Source organism: Manis javanica, chromosome 18 (assembly GCF_040802235.1).
Source record: "Manis javanica isolate MJ-LG chromosome 18, MJ_LKY, whole genome shotgun sequence".
Taxonomy (NCBI): domain Eukaryota; kingdom Metazoa; phylum Chordata; class Mammalia; order Pholidota; family Manidae; genus Manis; species Manis javanica.
The window spans coordinates 337021-356105 of NC_133173.1; the positions used below are offsets into that span (position 1 = coordinate 337021).

The 19085-nt window shown below is 55.2% G+C and overlaps 1 protein-coding gene across 6 annotated transcripts in view; it reads left to right on the forward strand.

The window, feature by feature from the left end:
• Positions 1-19085, forward strand: part of TBC1D2B (TBC1 domain family member 2B) — a 54495-nt gene that overhangs the window by 13359 nt on the left and 22051 nt on the right. For 5 of the 6 annotated variants that reach the window (XM_073227274.1, XM_073227275.1, XM_073227277.1 and 2 more), the window contains exons 2-4: positions 4223-4376; positions 10535-10700; positions 16559-16722. In XM_073227274.1, coding sequence (XP_073083375.1) covers positions 4223-4376; positions 10535-10700; positions 16559-16722 — 484 coding nt within the window. Of the gene's footprint in view, positions 1-4222; positions 4377-10534; positions 10701-16558; positions 16723-18586; positions 19041-19085 lie in introns of those variants that run through there. The other variant, XM_037013586.2, reaches the window with a different exon arrangement.

The following is a 19085-nucleotide window of genomic DNA, read 5'->3' on the forward strand; positions in this document are numbered from 1 at the left end:
TGCACCCCGAGCGGATGTGGATGGCCCAGTTCCATCCTCTGAACTGGCATCTCGCCTCCATGGCAGCTGAGTGCAGCAGGTGTCTGCCATACCAGTCCTGGTGCCCCTGACCCCCTGGGTCACCCATGCGTTGGGCAGGGGACAATGGGATGGCTCCCAGGATCGCCACCTCAGGGTGGGCGGTGATGTATTTGGACCGTCTTTTTAGCAGTTTGAGGCAGTAGGTGCTCAGCAGTCGCTGAGCACAGGAGGGACCAAACTGAAAGCTGCAGGTCTAACCTCTGCCTCCAGTGAACTTAGACTAGTGAGGAACATGCGAGTGCCCCCACCCCCACGGAAGGCTCCCCTGGGCTGTGTGGTGTGAGCACAGAGAGAACACGCCAACTCACGTCAGGGCAGCCTTCCCTGGAAGTGGCGTTTGCATTGGGCTTTGAAGGGTGTGTAGGAGTTGAAGAGGCCCGTGCCGTGGGAGCCTCAGGCTCTGGTTCCCCTGAACCTCAGCAGATGCTAACACTGCTCTCTTGCCGGATGCCTGCCTGGCACAAGCCCTTGCTCCCTGCCGAGCTGGGCAGCGTGCCCTCATCTCTGCCCCTTCTAGCCCGATTGGAGTGTCCATCTGGCTCTAGAGAACTGAGGTTAGAGGCTACATTGTCATTGGCGGGCAGGGCAGACGCTGGTTCTCCCCCAGCCACGCTCCTTGGCCCTCCAGCTGTTGGGAGCTGGGCCGATATGGTGCGGTAGTGATAAATTTCAGTGCTGACTGGCAGGGGCTCTCGCTTTCTGGCGAAAACTGGTGATAGACCATCAAGCTGAAGCCAGCAAGCAGAGGGTCCTACTTGCCCGCTTTGGGAGGGGCAGGAGAGGCCGTAGCGCGGTGCAGCCAGCCAGCCACCCATCCTATTGGGCCCCTTCATGTTGGCATCTCCATGTTGGGACAGATGGGGACACGAGGCCTGGTTAAAGAAGAGGTCGTCTTGAGTTGTGAAGCCCTTGGGGGCTGGCTGCCCCATACCCCCAAGAACCCTTGTCCTCGTCTTATGTTTGAATCCCTAAGCCCGTTCACCACTTGCTGGGCTTCCCGCCAACTGTGGTTCTCAAAATGGAATATATCTGCCGTCCTGCACTGTTCAGTACAGATATAATGTGAGCCAAGTACATGCCTCCAGTTTCCCAGTACCCACATTCAACAAGTAAAATTAACTTCAATCAATATGTTTTGTTTAATCCAGTGAACCTAGAATATTTCATCCCATGGCACTGGCTGCCTTTCCTGTGCTTCCTGGTGGCAGCTGTGCTGGACGGCAGATCTGGGCTAACTTCACATGTTGGGGGACAGGAGACTAGTTTGTGGCTCTGCCTCTATGACCGAACGAGGCCAAATCTCGCCCAATGGCTGTGCTGTGCCAACACTGCCGGCCTTAAACCTGCGTGTTTCTGTCCCCAGGGAAGGACCTTTCTGCCTGTCTGGCTCCGCAAAGGCCGCCAGAACCTCCCACCAGCTGCTCGGGGCTGCAGTCCAGCTGCTCTGAGTGACTTTTGAGATTTTTTAAAAGAAAGGGAAGTTAATCACTGTCTCGAGGTAGTTTTTCCTGCCTTACCGACCAGATTTCTCTGACATGAATAATATGTCAAATGTTAAAAGCATGTGATTAAAAAATTTTTTTTGTCCCAGGAATTCAGTGAGGGATGATTAAGAGGTTACTAATTGTTCCCCGGTTAGATTTAATGCCCAGATTTAAAGGGAAAAGACTCTTGTAACAGATTTTTCATGGTGCCTGTGTTGGGGGTGGCAGCTGGAGAGGTTCGTGCTTCTCTGATCCCGTGCTTCTCTGAGCCTGGCTTCCTGAGCGGCACAGACAGAGCCGGGCACCTGCTGTCTGGAGGAAGGCTTGTGGCAGCTGGTGGTTCTCTCCTGGGTTGGGATGGGGACCCGGACAGCAGGGGAGCGGTGGGAGAAGAGACGTGCCGGTGCGTCCACATGCGCACAGAACACGCACACGCACGCCCACGATTTTCCAAGCTGCGGGTCGAGACTAGGAGCTCAGTGTGGACTCTCTGGGAGGAGCAGGGCTGGGGGCTGGGGGCTCTGATTTTGGCTGTGGTTGTGGCTTCCAGCCCCTTGCTTCCCTGGCCGCTGTCCTCTCCCGTCCTCCAGGCGCGCTGTTCCCTTTGTCCCGCCCCAGGGCTGGGGCCCTGCCATCCACCTGCAGCCACCCTGCCCTGCAGACTCCAGGTTGTGCTCCGGGGTCTCTCCAGTGGGCTCGGGGCTTCTGGACCTGGGCCATTCTCCTCCCTTCCCTGAAGCCCATGTCTGATCATGCCATCGCCCAGCGGAGCGTCTGGAAGACGCTAGGGCCTGGGGCCTGTCCTGGCCCCGCCTCCCCGTCCTCCCTTGCCTCTGGGCCGTGCACGCTGCTCTGCTTGAAGCCTCTCTGCCCAGTCCTGTGGCCACTGCCCGCTTCCCCTTTAAGACCAGGCTCATGTGTCCCCTCCTGATTATTTGTTCATTCATTTCTTATTTATTCAACAAATACAGACCTACTATGTGTCTGGAACGGAGCCAGATGCTAGAAAAATGAAGACACCTTGGAGTTTTTTATTGGAGAAGATAGACATTAAACCAATACTTTGACCCTTTTGAGTCTGCAGGGGCAGGTTCCCTAAACACTTGACCCTGCCCCACCCAGATATGTGTCTCCCATCAGGACTCCGTCTGTGGCAGCCCCACCCCGGCTCTGCCCTCTGCCCTTGCACTTGACACCTTCCTGAAACCACTGGCTTGTTTTTCCTGTCTGTCTTACCCACCAAGCCCGATCCTGACGCCCGATCCTGACACCCGGTAGACAAGTGTTCGTAGATGCTGGCCGGCTGGGCAGGTGAGACGATGGTCTGGCTGAGACTTAAGGATGTTCTGCAGAAAACCCCGAGGTCCTCAGGGGGATGGACTCCTCTGCCCGGTGCCGTGCACAACGCCCCTGCAAGGGCTGCTGGGCACAGCCAGAGCGCCGAGGCCGTCCTCTGTTTGGTCTCTAGGCCTGGCACCTGCTGTCGGGCCTGCACAGCAGTTTCCAGATTGCCTGGGACCATGGGGACCCCTGTGTCCTGTCTGCTGCCCTTCCTGGATGCCCGTGCTGGTGAGGTTGCCATAGCCGTGCCGTGGCATGCTTCTGGGGACCCCCGGGTGGGGCAGCCCGGGACGGTGACCCCTGGCTGTTCCTTGTTGGGCCGCCTCTGCTTCTTGGCTGTTTTATTGTTGTTTAATGTACATATGCTGAAATTCACTCTGTTATAAATATCCAATCTGTGCATTTGAACAGATGCAGTCATGATGCAGAACAGCTCCGTCCCCCAGAGGGCCCCGCACCATCCCTTCGTCACCACCTGCCCCCCTCATCCCAAGCCCCGCAACCACAGGTGTTTCCCGTCCTCCCAGTTTCGCCTTCCTGACGCCCGTCGCTGGCATCACGGGTGACCCGGCCCTTTCCCACAGCGTGCGTGAGCACCCACTCTGGGGAGCCATGGTTGGCTCCCTGCTGCCAGCAGTGCCATGTGTGGGCATGCCACAGTTTACCTGCTTGGCAGAAGGACATCGGTTTGTCAGTTTCGGTCATTTTGAATAAAGCCTCTGAGCTCACACATGGGTTTTGTGTGAATGATGCTTTGTGCCTCCCGACCTGGAAGCAGGACTGCCAGGTCCTTGGAAGGCACGTAGCTATGTGGGGCCATCAGGCTGTTTCTAAGAGGGGGCACCGTTTACCTGGCAGTGTGTATGGGACCTGCAGTTGCTCTGGGACTTGGTGTTGCCCTCTACACAGTGTGTGCGCCTCTGGCTTCCGTCTGCAGTTTCCTCTGTACCCTCCGAGGTGCTCACGGCTTCAGTACCATTATTTGATGTGACTTGGCAAGGATGTCATGTGTGCGATTTAATGTATTGACATGGGTTTATAGGTGCTCAGAGTGAAAGGGCAGCAAAGTACCGAGCCTTCCTAAGACCTCTGAGGAAAATGTCGTACTCATTCTGTAGTTTTACGTTACAGAGTTGAAAAAGTTTTTTGATAGGGTTAAATTATTGATGTCAACTGTTTGTTTGACCAACTTGTGAGCAAAACTGGCCAAAGTCTTGAAATTGACATCTCTTTCATCTGTTCTTAGCAAGGGGTGCAATCTCTCCTCACAAAACATAATATTTAAGCTCTTCGTCTTATTTTTGCCCTCTGTCTAGGCTCCTAATCATCAGCTCATGACCTACTGGTTGCAGGAGCTTCAGCAGAAGAGATGGGAATATTGCAACAGCCTTGACATGGTGAAGTGGGACAGCAGGACCTCCCCAGTGCCTGGGGACTTTTCTAAGGGTCTGGTAGCCAAAGGCAACACAGGTAAGTGGGAGGTGGAGGTTCTTTGCATGTAGCCATTTGGTGTAACAAGGCCGCTCAGCAGGGAAATGCAGAGTGAAAGCTGGTGTGCTGCCTTGTGAGTAGGCAGCATTCCATCCTTGCTACATATGGTCAGGTCAGGTTTGAGCTTAATAATGACCTCAGGAGTTGGGTAAGGTCGGTGGCAAGGACCTGGCTGAGGGTGCGGCCAAGGCCAGCCTGTGGGACGTTGTGGGGGCAGCGCTCCCATCCACACGCTCTGCCTGGGCATGGCTGGGTTCCCAGGTGCAGGTACCTGGAGAGGCATTCCCAGGCATGCCATTGGCGATGCAGTAAAGTTTCTTAGGAAGACCAGCCGTCCAATGCTGATGTTTTGTGGCATTTCCACAACTCACGGTACCCCTGCCAATTGCAGTATAGAGATAATGTGGTTTTATACTTGGGTATCAAAATTAAAACCCCATGATCTGCGCATGACTGGTTGGTTGAATTGAGTACTGTCAAAAAGAACAGTTGTTTGCCAACCATCCTGCCCCCTGCAAAGACGGGGTGGGGCAGTTTGGGGGCCCCTCCCTCTATGGAAGAGCAAACCCATAAGAATGCAGGCGCCTCATCCCTGAAGTAAGGCGTGGAGAGGACAGGCCGTCAGCACCCCTTCCTAAAGATCAAAGGCAGGCACCCACACCGAAGGCGGCAGAGGCTGGCTGGCACGTGGGATGGGAGGCCCGTCAGGGCATCGGGCGCAGGCACTCTGCTCACGGGCCCAGGTCCCCCAACCAGGGCTGCTGTTGGTTCATGCGCCACTGCCTCGTTTCAGAAACAGATGCCTTCCTGGACCTTGTTTTTTCCTGCAAATCCCGTTTTCCTGCTGACCTTCCTTCACTGGTCACAGTATTTTTAGCAGCATAACCCTCTGTCCTGGGGATTCCCGTGTGCCTACAGAGCTTAGGAGGCCCTCAGCAGCCCAGGAGGCTGGGCAGGCCTGGTCCTCAGTTACTCCATGTCTACTTCACGTTCTGCTCAGCCTTGGCTGAGGTGGTTTAAGCCACTGTTACAGTGCTTTGATCAGAAGATGAAACTCAGTGTCTGACCGGTAGTATTGAAGCCCCCAGACCCTCAGAGACCCTGCAGGGGAACAACAGACCCCCCACGGGTAGCTCACGCCTCGGCACAGAGACCTCGGTTCCTCTCAGTTCCTGTATTCTGGGGACACAGAGCCCCCAGGTGTTAAACTGAAGGGAGGGCAGAGCGCAGCCTCCAGCCCTGAGGTCTCCCCATAACACTCACCTCTCCCCTCCTGAGCCAGAATGCTGTGGCTGAGGAGCCAGAAGTACCATCTGACGCCCACCTTTCATTCAGTTTTGGGACCCTACATGTAGAGATTTAGAGTCTGTGGCATCTGGTGTTGGCATTCAGCAGAGTAGGCACAGCAATGGGCTAGGCCCCCCACAGAGCTTCTGGCTGGCCAAGCAGGTGTGCAGGACAGCCAGGGGTGGGAGGGCTCAGCGTTGGGGTGGCTGGGGCCTCACGAGGGAGTGGCATCCCAACTGAGACCTGATGGGTGAGCAGGTGAGAGAGCTGGAGTGCGGTGCCTCCAACGGCTGAAGGGTGCCTGTGCAGCTGCCGGCAGACATGGGAGCTCTGGGCGTGCGGTGTTGGGGTGCAGGGTGTGGGTGGTTCCTGAGAAGGCCTCCCGGGGCTGGAGACCGCTGTGCTGAGCCCCAAAGGTCAGGAAAGGGCTGGCTTGGGGAGGCAGAGGCAGAAGCCTGGCGGGCCTACAGACCGAGGCCCCGGCTCACAGGAGGAAGCGCCGTGCTGAGGGCCCAGGCTGGGAGGGCTGCGCTGGGCAGGCAGGGCCTGGGGAGCCGTGCGGTAGGGAATGGATCCAGTGGCAGGACAGGAAGCCGGGGACCCCTGCTCAGAGGTGGTGAAACCGCAGTAGCCTTGATGGCTGGGAAGATGGAAAGAATTGGGCAGCGCTGGAAGGCTGTGGCACAGGAGCTGGAAGCCCTGGGGGTGGGGGCAGGGGCACCCCCGGGACCCGGGCTGTGTGCTCCTGGGACTGGGTGGGCCCTGTCCACCCCCTCGTGCCGTGTCAGAAGGATCACCTGGCACACTGCATTGTTGAGTGTAGACATACGTGCATGCGACACGATTCTGAATCGTTAGGATTGGTGTCCACCGCAGTTAGCGGGAAGCCTGGCCAGCAGGGCCTCACAGATTTTATTCATCCCACGGTGGGCAGTTCATGGCTGGCAAAGCTACCCACCTGCACTGCCGAGGGGCCACCCCGTCCCCTTGTCAGCTTTCCTGCTCGCGTGCCCTGGGGTGGCACCAGGGGCCCCAGGAAGCCTCGGCCACGCCTCACTGGTCAGAACTGTCCCACAGCCACCCTTGCTGGGAGGGGCTCTGGGGGGGCAGCCGTTTTAGCTGGTGGGCTGCACCGGAACCAGGCTCTAAGCAAGGAAGAGCTGGAATGAGCACAGCTAGGCGGCTGGTGCTGTCGGGTGAACGCAACACCAATTGTTTTCCGTCCGTGTCCCCAGAGTGAGGGATGGGGATCTGCAGCTTTGTGCCGGCGGGCCCGGCTGTGGGAGGGTGTATCTGCCCTCTGACCTGCCTTTGGTGTCCTGGCCTCTGAAAGTCCATGCGCCTCAGACACCATTGTGCACGTCGTCTGTGTTGGGATAGATAAAGACCCCGTTTCCACAGAAATGAATTTGTAAAGTAAGGTCAGGGGTCTGGAGACATGCCTAGCTGTTGGCCGTGAGGTGGTCACACCCAAAGGAGGCGTCCACAGCTAAGGGCATCACTGGTGAATGTCCACCACGTTCCGTCTGCCTCACTTCCCACATGAACTAATACACAAACAAGCGAGGGCCACAGAAGGCTCTCCGTGACCTGTGAGGGCTCAAGAGCGCAGGGCACTGGGTCACAGGAAGCCGGAGTGCCCGAGTACCTGTTGCCAGACGTGGGTATTTCCTGCAGAAAATGGCAGCGATGACGGTTTGAGGGATGACCACAGATTTCCTCCTCTGAGCGGCCACATCCTGCAGTAAGTCTATGCTGTGCTGAGCGGGGAGTGGGGGCGGGGAGGGGAACCGGCTGCTGCCTGTACCTGCCATGTGTACGGGGCTCCCTGCACTGCGACCGGCAGATAGAAGCCACAGACGTAGCAATCCCGTAATCGTTTATGTCAGGATCCCGAGGGCGTGAAGAGCCGTGCTCTCTGTGATCCTGTTTGCCCAGGATCTTGTGTCGTTTATAAACATAAGCCGTGGTCATTAGCTGCAGGTGCCTGATGGGGGAGACCCTCCCGGCCCTGCGCCGTCTGTGAACAGGATGCCCTCTGAGGTTCCTCAGCCTGCTGGGTCTGTGATTCCCCGTCAGGCTGTGGAAGGATGCCTGTCGATGGGGAGGGCAAGGGAGTGGGAAAGATCCCAGCCATCTGGAGCCTCCTGGGGAAGGCCTGGGGCTTTGGTGCTGGGGTGGGGGTTGAGGCTGGGGAGAGCAGGGAAGGGGTGGCCGTAGGGTCGTATGCCCCACCCCCATCCTGGGGGTCTCAGAGGCAAGGTGGGAGGAGAGGGACGTCAGGAGGGCCACTGAGGCAGTCCCGGCTGCCTCCGCCGGCCCTGCCTGTGGTGAGCAGGTCCTTCCCTCCGTGCTTGGCCTTCGCACCATGCTGGAGTCTGCTGCTATGCAGGGTGGGGGTGTGAGCTGCTGCAGGACAGACTGGCGTCCAGTTCCCACCAGAACCGTGCCCTTGGCGGGGCTGGGAGAGCAGAGGGACAAGACGCGGCCTGGCCCAGCCGGGGGACGGGGCCTGGGGGCCTCACCTGCCTTCATGTGCCTGGCCGACGCCGTGCCCTTCCCTGGGAGGTGTCCCTGCTGCCCCTGACACTCCCTCCTCACGAGACTGAGACTCACTTGGATAGAGAGAAAAGCGGCCTTTTCAAGTCGGCCCGTCCTTCCCCAGGCCCTTGGGCCCTTCCCGCCTGGGGCCTCTCCTCCGGCCTGGTTCCCTGGGACTCGCCTGCAGCCCCCAGCTCTGCGCGGGCCTACCAGCAGCGGGCTGGGGGCAGGAGAGGAGGGCGCCTCCCCGGCCAGCAGCCCCCTGCGGGCCCGCCTCAGCGGGAGACCCCAGGAGGCTGAGACTGCCCGGCCGCCCTGGGGTGGGAACCCAGGAAGTGTGGACCTTGTGGTGCACAGCCCGCCCAGAGTGTCACTGAGGCCTTTGAAAATCCGTGAGGCGGAAACCCCTGCAGCTGCCAGATGCGGCACGTGTGCCTAAGCCCAGTCCAGCCCCGCAAAGACCTTAAGGAAACCGCCGTGTCCTAGTTTGTGTCCTCAGGAGGCCGCACCCTGAATGCTAATGTTAGGACGCGTATTGAGACAGCCGCTCTGCTTTTAATTAATCAAATATCATGTGGTCTTTAAAAGCCAAAAACCAGACAAAATGACAGTAATGGCAAAAACTGGAAAACGGTTTCCTTTCACATTAAATAATTGCTTCTAGAAATGGTTTTGCCGACATCTCCCATTCCTCCACCCACCCCCGCGGCCTCATTTCTCAGGAGGCATTTCCAGGGTGGGCCCGTCTGGTTGTCCCCACGGTGTCCCGGGCTCCAGGCTTCAGGCAGACTCCCTCTGGGTGTCCATGTCCGTCTCCTGGAGGCCTTGTGTGTGGGATGGGGGACAGGGGACGGGGGTGGTGACTTGCACCAGGGGCCAGAATCTGTGGTGGTTTGTAACATCTGCTTTCTTGACGTCACCTCGGGATCTGTTTCCAAGCCCAGCATTCCTGTCTCCCAGCCCACCCTCTGGCCTTCCCTACTCAGAACCTACTGTAAGCTGCATGCTGACCCTCCAGGCCAGAAGCAAAGTGCCCTGCTAGATAAACAGCTGTCACGTCTACACGTCACACCCAGGATTCTTTTCCCTGCGTTCTTGGCGCCCTTCCCACACCCACGACCATGGCTGCCTCAGTGAACTGCCTGCGAAGTGCGAGCCCTCGGAAAGCACTCTCCTCCGGGATGTGGGTGTCCCGGGACCCCTGCGGCCCCGGATGTATGCGGCTTGCTCCTCCGCACTCAGCACCTGCAGGGACCTGCGGGATGGGGCTGTGCTCATCTCGCTAGAATCTCGGCCGTCCGTCCGTGTTCAGCAGCTCTGTTCTGATTTTGTTTGCACAGAAAGAGGGATTGTTAGTCCTGCCCATGTAGAGACGCTGTATTAAAGGGAAGTCTAGACAGAATTGATTATTGTGAAGCAATGTTAAATTCTTTTTACAAACATTCCCTGTTCTGAGAGAGAATGCATCATTTGGAAGAAAAAGTATTTATAGTTGGATTTTGTCAAAACTTTAAAAAAGTAAGCTTTCATTATGTATGGGCAAGTTTAACATACGCAAAGAGAAAATACCATGTTACCTCCATTTATTACCTTTATTGGGTAGTTTTGACTATCACTTCATGGCCCATCTCGTCTCACTGATACTTGTTACTTTGAAGCCAGTAGCATGTTATTTGAAGCAAATATTATTTATTTGCTAACTATTGACATACTGTTATTTTGAAGCACATCCTTATCATTTGAACCTTAAATATTTCAAGAGCTTCCATTTTAAAGACACTGTGTTCTGAAGTCTGGCCGTGTCCCAGCGCCAGTGCTGTCGCCCTCGGGCTCGCCGACTGTGGGGCGCAACCGTGTTTCCGGGGTCACTGTGAGCAGATACGTGCCTTGTCGCCCCCCCTTTCTCCGAGAAAGAGCAGTGTCAGTACAGACTGACACACTCACCGCTCCCCTCACCAGACGGTTTGTCTTGGAGACTGTCCTCGCTGGGGCAGGCGAGCAGGAGAGGGGGCCTGCATGACAGCTCCAGGCCAGGCTGGACGATCCACAGGAGCTGGGGCGCCCTCGCCTCCCTGGGCCAACGCCAGGCGCATGTGCCGGTTGGACGCATTTCATTATCTTCTGAGGAACACGGGACTGCTGTGGAGGAGGGTGGTCACGGAACACAGACGGCGCCCACAAATTCCAGTTAAAAATGTACCATGAGATGTGCAGTATAGTCGTGTGGAGTCTCAAGTCGGTACTGAGGCAGGACTCCCAGTTCTGTGGGGAGGCTTGGGGTGACTGACGTTTATCTGCCTTTCTCCTAGAGTTGATTTATCCGCATCCAAACGCATCTGCAGAAAAAGCCAGAAATGTCCTAGCGGTGGAGACGGTCCCCGGAGAGCTGGTGGGAGAACAAGCTGCCTGTCAGCCGGCTCCAGGGCACCCCGGCCCCATTAACTTCTCTTTGAAACAGTGGGGCGCCGAGCTCAGGTGAGTCTGGGGAGCAGCCCATCAGGACTGGAAATAGGTTGTTTCTGGTAATATGTGTCATTCTGTGTATGAAATGATGAAACCGCCTTACAGGATTGAGATCTTCATCATTTACAAGGAGCTCGGGCAGACTTGGTTACCTTCCTTAGCCTGTGCAGATCACCTGTTACATGCCAGGTACTGAGCCAGACAGTCACACGCATGGGTTATTGAGTTGCTGGAGTCTGTGAGGTGGGTTGTACGGTCAACATTCTGGAGACGGAAAGAGCCCTGATCGAAGTCAGAAGGTCCGCAGGCTGCAGTGACGGGGCTTCTTGGCCCGAGGAGCCAGCCCCTTCCCAGGACCCCAGGGCTGCCCCAGGGGTGCTCTGACCGTGCCTGGGCTGGTAAGAGGGGACCTGGGCTTATTTTTGGTTATTTTTAGGAAATACTTTATTGAGGCATAATTCACATGCCATGCAGTCCACCCATGGCAAATATGCAGTGGTTTTCAGTGTATGCACATAGTTGCCCAACCATCACCACAATTTTAGAACATTTTTGCCATCCCAGAAATAAGCCCCAGCACCCATTAGTGAGCCTTTCCCTCTTCCCCCTCCAGCCCCCAGCGCTCAGCAACCTCTGGTCACTTTCTGTCTCTGTGGGTCTGCCTGTCCTGGGCACTCCACACAGCTGGCATCCTGCAGTGCAAGGTCTTTGGGATCGTTTACTTAGCATAATGTTCCGTGCTTCATCGTGTTGGGGCCTGCATTGTGGCACATAGTCCAGTGTCCGACTGGACTGCATTCTCCAGCAGGCGGACATGTGGGCTGTTTCCACCTTTTGGCTGTTTTGCATAACACTGTTGTGAACGGTCGCGTACAAGCTTTTTGTGTGAAATAGGTTTTGTTTCGCTTGCGTATATACCTGGAGGCAGAATTGTTGATCTGATGATAACTCTCTGTGCCACCTTTTGAGGAACTGCCAGACTTTTCCAAGCGGCTGTACCATTGTCTGCCTCCAGCAGTGCACAAGGTTGTGCTCATTTGCTGCGACAAAGCGTGAACTTGGTGGCTTAAAACAGCACAAACTCATCTTTTCCTGGTGGTGGAGGCCAGACAGACACCCTCAGTCTGTCCCATGGGCTGAAGTCTGGGTGTCGGCCATGCTGGCTCTTCCTGGCCGCTCCAAGGGAGGATCTGCTCCTGGCCTGTGGCGCCCTCACTCTGTCTCTGCTTCATTGGCCACTTGCCTGCTTCTCTTCTGCAGTGAAATCTCCCTCTGCCTCCCTCTCATAAGGACTCGAGATGAAAATTCAGGGCCGCGCAGATAATCCAGGATAATCCCCATCTCAAGATCCTTGATTTAATGGTATCTACAAGTCTGTCTGGGTTATTTCTGCTTTATCACTTTGGATAACATCCTGATATCCTTGTACTATGTCGCCTAGCCCCTGAGAAAATTTACCCAAAGAACTGATTTGTACGAAGGAGGCGCAGCATCGTTTTATGGGGGTGGGGGTGGTCTGCTGCCAATCAGGCCCCCCCTCTATTTGCCCTGCCATGGCTGCTCAGACAGAGGGAGTCTGCTCTCCTCTGCCCACATCCCCCCGACAAGGTGGCAGTAGAGCCGGAGCTCGGCTGGCAGGGACTTTGTGGGGCTGGGGCTCTGCAGGGACGCCGGGGGGGGCCTCTCGACTCCTGACCCAGCTGATGGACAGTTCAAGTGAGTGCTGGATAAATTTATCCTGTTCTCGTTGGATGTTTTAAACTGTACGGGGAAGTTGATCAGCAGTACATGAACCTGGGAGCAGACATTCATCATTAATTACATAGGTTGCTGGTGTTTGTTTAAAGGAAGTTCAGGCCCTACTGCAGCCTGGGGTCTCTGACTTCCCACTCGGGGTCAGAGTAGCTGGTGCTCAGTGAACGGTGCTGCAGGGGCAGTCAGCAGGACTGTGCTGCCTGAGGCCAGCCTGGAACGCCGGCCCAGAGCCCCCGTGCAGACCCTGCAGGAGCACACTCTTGTGGCCCCCCCATTGCACGTGCACAAAGCAGGGCTCCCATGCGCGATGTCCGACTTGGGCTGGCTCTGCGGTGTCTTGGCCTGGAGAGGCCTTCGCTTGCTCTCCATTACCCAGGAGGGTGGGTGGCCCCTCCCTGCAGGGCTCAGCCCTCATCTGCACGTGACTGTGGCTTTTGTGCCCATGTGGACGGCGGCTCCCCCCAGGCTGTATCTCGTCTCCTCGCATCCCCTCCCACGTCACCTTGGGGACCAGGGCTGAGCCACACAGGGCGAAGGCCGGGGCAGAGGTGAGCACAGGCGGCCGAACCCAGCTGCACTCGCACTCAGCAAGTGAGGAGCCGCGTGTGCCAAAGAGACGCACCAAACCGCAGCATGCCTTCGTGAGAGTTTACTTTCTTCCTCAGCAGCTATTTTGAAATATCTTTTTCCACAGTTGTATGATTTCTGTAAAATCGGACATTATGCGTGTACCTTGCCCGCTGGGTTATCATGGGGAACCAACTGGCTCCATGCAGCGCTCTGTGGGGATGTGGAGCCGGTCCGGGACCCGAAGGGACCTAGAAGGTGAAGTGCAGGTGTGAGGTGCTTTCACTGTGTGTCTGCCACCCCCCACCCACCCCCGGGCCCCAAGCAAACCAGCTGTAAGAGGTCGAGCCTGGTGTGAATGGAGAAGTAGGTCCCCTTGCCAGCTCCTGCAGCTCCTTGTTGTAGTTGGCAAAAGGCCACGTGTTCTGTGATGCATGCAGTGGGAACCTAGGTGCAGCAAGGAATTTTTCTGCACTTTTCTAAATTTTTAAAGCACTTAAATGCAATTCAAACAAGGCAAAAAAAGGTCATGCTTTAAGAAACATGGCCATGACTGTTTTACCTGAGCATGTTCATCTGTCTGATTGAACTAGAGATGAAGCCACCTTCTACCCCCACCTTTAATCTGTCCCAGGAAACAGCAGTTGCACGTGTCTGCCTATTTGAGTAACCTTACTGAGGAGTAATTTGCTGACAGTGAATCCGTACCTCCGTGTACAGGCTGGTGAACTTCAGGTGTGCATAGGGGACACCCAACTTGGGGGGTCGGCTGCAGAGCACCCCCTCCCCACAGAGTTTCCTCAGGCCCCTTTGCCAGGGACACCCCCGGCCCCAGCCCCGGGCTGCCTGGGGTCTGCTTTCTGTCCCTACACTCTGGCTCTTAAGAATCCCTTGTGGCTGGAAGCCTCCTGTGTGGCTCCCTGTGTTTGTCTGGCTCCCTTAGCAAATGCCTTTTGGGGTTTGTCTGCATGGTTGAGCTTCCACATTTCCTTCATTTTCGTTGCTGCTGACCCGGTTCTCTCCTTCCAGTTGACGAAGTCGGGGACACATCCTGGTTGTGGCCGACGCGTGATGCCATGAATGTCCACGTACAACTCCTGTGTGTGCACATGAGCTTTCCTTTCTTTTGGGGCTGGAACTGCTGGCTCACTCAGCATGTGTGTGTTCACACTCATGTGGCACAGCTATGCTGGTGCAAGGCGGCGGGCACCTCATGCCCACAGATGTGCAGCCTGCAGGCGTTCAGGCTCCCCTACATGGCATTGCCATGGACATTAGAGGGTGCGGTTCACTGCATTTCCCTGGTGGCCAGTGATTTTGAGTATCTTTTCTCATGCTTATTCCTTGAATATGTTCATGCATATTCCTCGGTGATGGGTCTGTTTGTGTCTTCTGCCCATTTTTAATCAAGTTGTCTGTCCTCTTATTATAGGCTGTGAGAATCTTTATAGCTTTGGTTTACAAGCCTTTTGTCAGGTGTTTTGTGAATGTTTTTCAAAGATGAAAAACGTTTTAATTCTCACAAAGTTCACTTTATCATTTTAAATATCTTTAATAGATTGTGCTTTTTGTGTTCTGTTTGGGAAATCTTTGCCTAACCAATGCCACAAGTATTTTCTCCCACGTTTTCTTCTAGAAGTTTGATGGTTTTACCTCTTCTATTTAGGTCATGTACACATCATGAGTTTATTTTTCTGCCTGATGTGGGGCTGAGGTTCATTTTCCGGGCAGACAACCCATTCCAGTGCCACCGTTTCGGAAAGGCTCTTCGATGTTATTACAGGCGCTGCGTCCTCGGCTCATGGAGCCTCCCTCCTTTTCTCCCTCCGGCCGCCCGTCCTTTCCCCTCACTCTGGGCCATTCCTCTTGGGGTCTCAGGTTCGCCGACCTTCCCTTCTGCGGTTGATCCCTTTGGTGTCTCTCCACCGCGGACCTCGTACTTGTATCTCCAGGATGGATTTGGGTGCACCTCTGTTCAACACGACCAGTCTCTCTCTAGTTTCTGGAACACGGAGAAACAGTAACTGTTGAAGTCCTTGTCTCCTTATGTTACCATTGGTCATTTCTGGGTCTATTTCTGTGTATGATTTTTCTCCTCATAACAAGTTGTTTTCCTGCCCCTTTGCCTGCCGATAGCGTTTCTCACTGGATGCCCAATTTTGTGAGTTCTGCCTTTCTGGGCACTAGATTTTCTTTTTTATTCCAATAAACATTCTCGAGCTTTGTTCTGAAACAGTCTGTTGTGCAGAAGCAACTCAATATTTCTCAAGTTCACTTTCAAGCTTCTTGAGGTGGGGTGAGGGCCCTTAGCCTGGGACGAGGGCCGCAGACTTAACTCGGCACTCTCCCTGGCACCCTGGGCACACAGGCTTTTCCCTCTGCCTGGCAGAACTGGACACGATTCCGCGCCCTGCACGAGCCTCTGGGATTGCTCCTCCATCCCCTTGGGTCCACTCTCTGGGGTTCCTTTTGCCCGCCAGGCCTGAGAGCGCCCCCCCTGGGGACCCAGGAAGCCCTCCCAGGCCATGCTCCCTCCCCCGTGCTTGCCCCGCAGAGCCCGCTGTCCTACCCTCTGCGGCCTGCCTTCCCTGGGTCCTCACTCGCATCCGTCACCACCCCGTGTTGCTGGCACGCTGAACCCGAGGGTCACTGTTGCCCACATTTTGTTCATGTTTTAGCTGTTCCCGGTGCCTGTAAACTCTGTCCCCGTTACTCTGTCTTCTCCGGAGGCAGAAACGCCTAGCAGAGTCGTAACGAAATATGGTCGGCACCAGACAGGCGTGGATCTGTAGCCAGGCACCACCTGACTGTATGATCTTGTCATTTTGGCTGCATTTTTAAAAACTATTAAAACATTACAGGTTCTCTCTTCTCCAGGATCTCGTTGTTTCCTTGCCCTTCACAGAGGCAACCAGAGTTCTATGTTTGGTAATTATCATTCGGGTGTGGATTTTAGATTTTTTTATACTATTACTAACTACACTGGTGTGCACATCTATTAATAGTATTATCTTGAAGATTTAAAATATCATACATGTTGTTCTTCACTTTTATTATTTCATTCAGCATTTAAAAAATGCTTACCCACATGACACGTGGCTTTAGCCAGAACGTATACTCCACGCGACAAGGACTGATTCACCAGTGTGTCCTGAGTACCTGGGACAGGTGCCTGGCTCATGACAGACACTCAGGAAATACTTGTTCAGTGAATGAGTTGAAGTGATGTGCAGTGTTGGTGTGAATAATTCTTCAGTGTTTATTCTTGAATGTGTAGGAGTATGAATAGCGCTGTAGTGGAGGCTCGTGTGTGTGTCTGTGTGCCGGTCCGGGACTTTGTGCAGGTCCAGGGTAGGCACCCCCAGACCTGACCGCGTGTTGCTGAAGTATGCTGTGGCAACAGCTGCCAGTTTGCACTCCCACCCCAGTCTCCACGTCCTTACCAGCACTTGGTATTATCAGCTCGTTTAATTTTTGCCAACCCTGTACATGTGAAATTGCATTTTGTTTTACAGCTTTTTAAAAATAATGTTTCATTTCTGCAATAGAAATTCAATGTCTTCGTTCCGTCCCGGGAGAGGGCATAACGACAGTCGGAGGAGTGTGTTCTACACCAGTGAGGAGTGGGAGCTCTTAGACCCAAACCCCAAGGACCTGGAGGAGCGGGCGGCGCAGGAAGGAAACAAGAGGCAGAGCCCCGAGGGCGGCAAAGGTAGGCCCAGGCCTCACCCTCCGTTCCCACCCCCACCCACTGTCTGTGCCCCCCGCCCTCCCCTCCCTACCCTCTGTCACCCTCTCCCTGCCATCCATTGACCCCAGGTGCAGACGCCCTTCCATGGATGGTTCCAGAAGGCCTAGTGGGGTTTGTGTTCTCTTCGGCTTGCAAAATTAGATGTTACAAGACATGATCAACTGTCTAGTCCTCTGGTTCTTAAACTTCTTTAGGAGATAGACCATCCAGACGTCATGCTGCTCATTGTAGAAATACTGGTTTAAAAAATAAACGAAGTCTTTTTAGTTACAAAAATTGGTAGCATACACGGAAGTGGAATATACAGTGTCACGGTGGTGTGCCGGCTCTGCCCCCACAGCTGTGAACTCTGGCCTCTCGTCCCCTCTGCGCCCAGTCTGAGCCCCTGCCCCCGGCCCCCTGCCCCCTCCATCGGCTGGTTACTGCGCCGTGAGTCCCACTCTAGTTGCCGCGTCTGTATTTCAGTCTCGCTGAGAGATGGTAACTCTTCCTAACCAGTTCTAACTGCAGCCTGATTCTCACGCCTGAGGCCACTGCAGTGAGGCCCCTTTATCCGGGTCCCTTGCCTTTCCCAGTCCCTCGCTTGCTGAAGGAACGGGGTCCTCGTGCCAAGGACTTGCTCGCGTTCTGAATTTGCTCATTTTATTTCTGTGGGTCGTCCATCTGTGTATTTCCTGTGTACAGGTCACTAGAGCAGAGGCCTCCCAGACTGAGGGCTGACTTTTTATTGGGACTGGAGCCCTGTGGGGTGCGGGTCAGGAGGCTCTGCGTTCCCTGGTGCGTCCCCTCTGAAGTCACCATGTCTGGTTCTCTCTGTGATGCTCAGACCCATCGGGGTCCAGGGCTGCCAGCCGGACCCACACACCGTTCTTGTCAGCCTTCTGCCTGGTACTCTAAGCTGTCGTTCGTGGTCCCACATCCATTTGGCCATGGAGTGAATGCTCATGTTCTAAATGTAAAGTAAATCGTGAAATACTGCCTTGGGCCTGGTTCCTGCAGGGGTGGTGGGAATTGGAAGTAGGGTTTTAGGAAATCTTTTGGGAGCGTGAGTATTTACTAAAGGAAACTTTTTTCATCCCCTGGGAAAGAACCCACATGACTGGCTTTGAGGGGGTCTCACCCACTCACCCATGTCCCCAGGACGGTGGAGTGGAGCGCCTGCCCAAGGCCACCAGGTGCAGACCAGGGCCCTGCTCAATGCCTGGCACAGCCCACGGGAGTCACCAGGAGCGGGGCTCGTGGCCTGGGGGTGTCTCTGGAGGGCGGGGTCAGGTGTTTGAAGAGGAGCTTTGCCATCCTGAGCTCCTGCAGAGCCCAGAAGGTGAGGAGGCTGCCCTGAGGCTGCAGTGGCCTGGGCCAGCAAGAACCCCCCACCCCCAGAGGACTTTCTTGGCCCCTTTGTGGGGAGCCCACGGGGAAGATGCAGAGAGACAAAGGTTTCTCTGGGCTTTACCCTTGCCCGACGCATGGATGTTTCCTGTATGGGCCCCAGCAGTAAGCCCCCCGGCTCATCTGTGTGGTTCACAGGACGGGAACGGGTTTTCACAGTGAGCACACCCTGTGGCCAGGGCTTCCTTAGGGAAACCGGACAACACGGTCTGTCCCACAGCCGGCCCCATCCCCGCATCCCCTTCCATGATGGCCCCCAGGGGTGACCTGACTCCCAATGGCGTGGATTTCTTTTGTCTGTTTTCTAAATTCTGTAAATGGATCATAGTCCTTCATGTCTCCTTTGTATCTTGAATACGTATCTGGATCCATCTATGCTGAAATTTACTTGGGTCCCTCAGCGTGTTTAAATGCCTGTTTTTAAGAAGAGCATATAGTGATGCTTTGAAACATGCTTACAATTAGAAAAACACACATTTGGGGTTTTTGTTTGGTTGGTTTTCGACCAAGATCAGCAAAAACAAGAAGCCAGGGAAGCCGAGCCTGCCCAGGCCCTGCCGCGGGCCTGTGCTGACTGACTGGCCCACCCCCAGGGGGAGGGACATCTTGCTGGCAGGAGGCTTGGGGACTCACCCAAGCACTTTCTTCCCTGGCCTGTGTGTCTGTTCTCTTTGGTCCTGAGGGTACCTGAAATGGGAAAATGAGAAAAAAGAGAAAGTTTTCCTTAAGAGAGATCATGATACAGTCTTACAGAGACGGACTTGGGGGCGTGGCCTGTGGGCTTGGCTTGGTCATTTTCAAGAACCGGGAGGAGCAGACAGACGCCTGCCCCCCTGTGTCCTCTGGGCGATGCACGCAGGGCTCCGGCTCCTTGGAGGACAACATGTCAGGTGCTCACATGTTTTATTGGAGAAACCAGAAGGGAGATTTGGCCT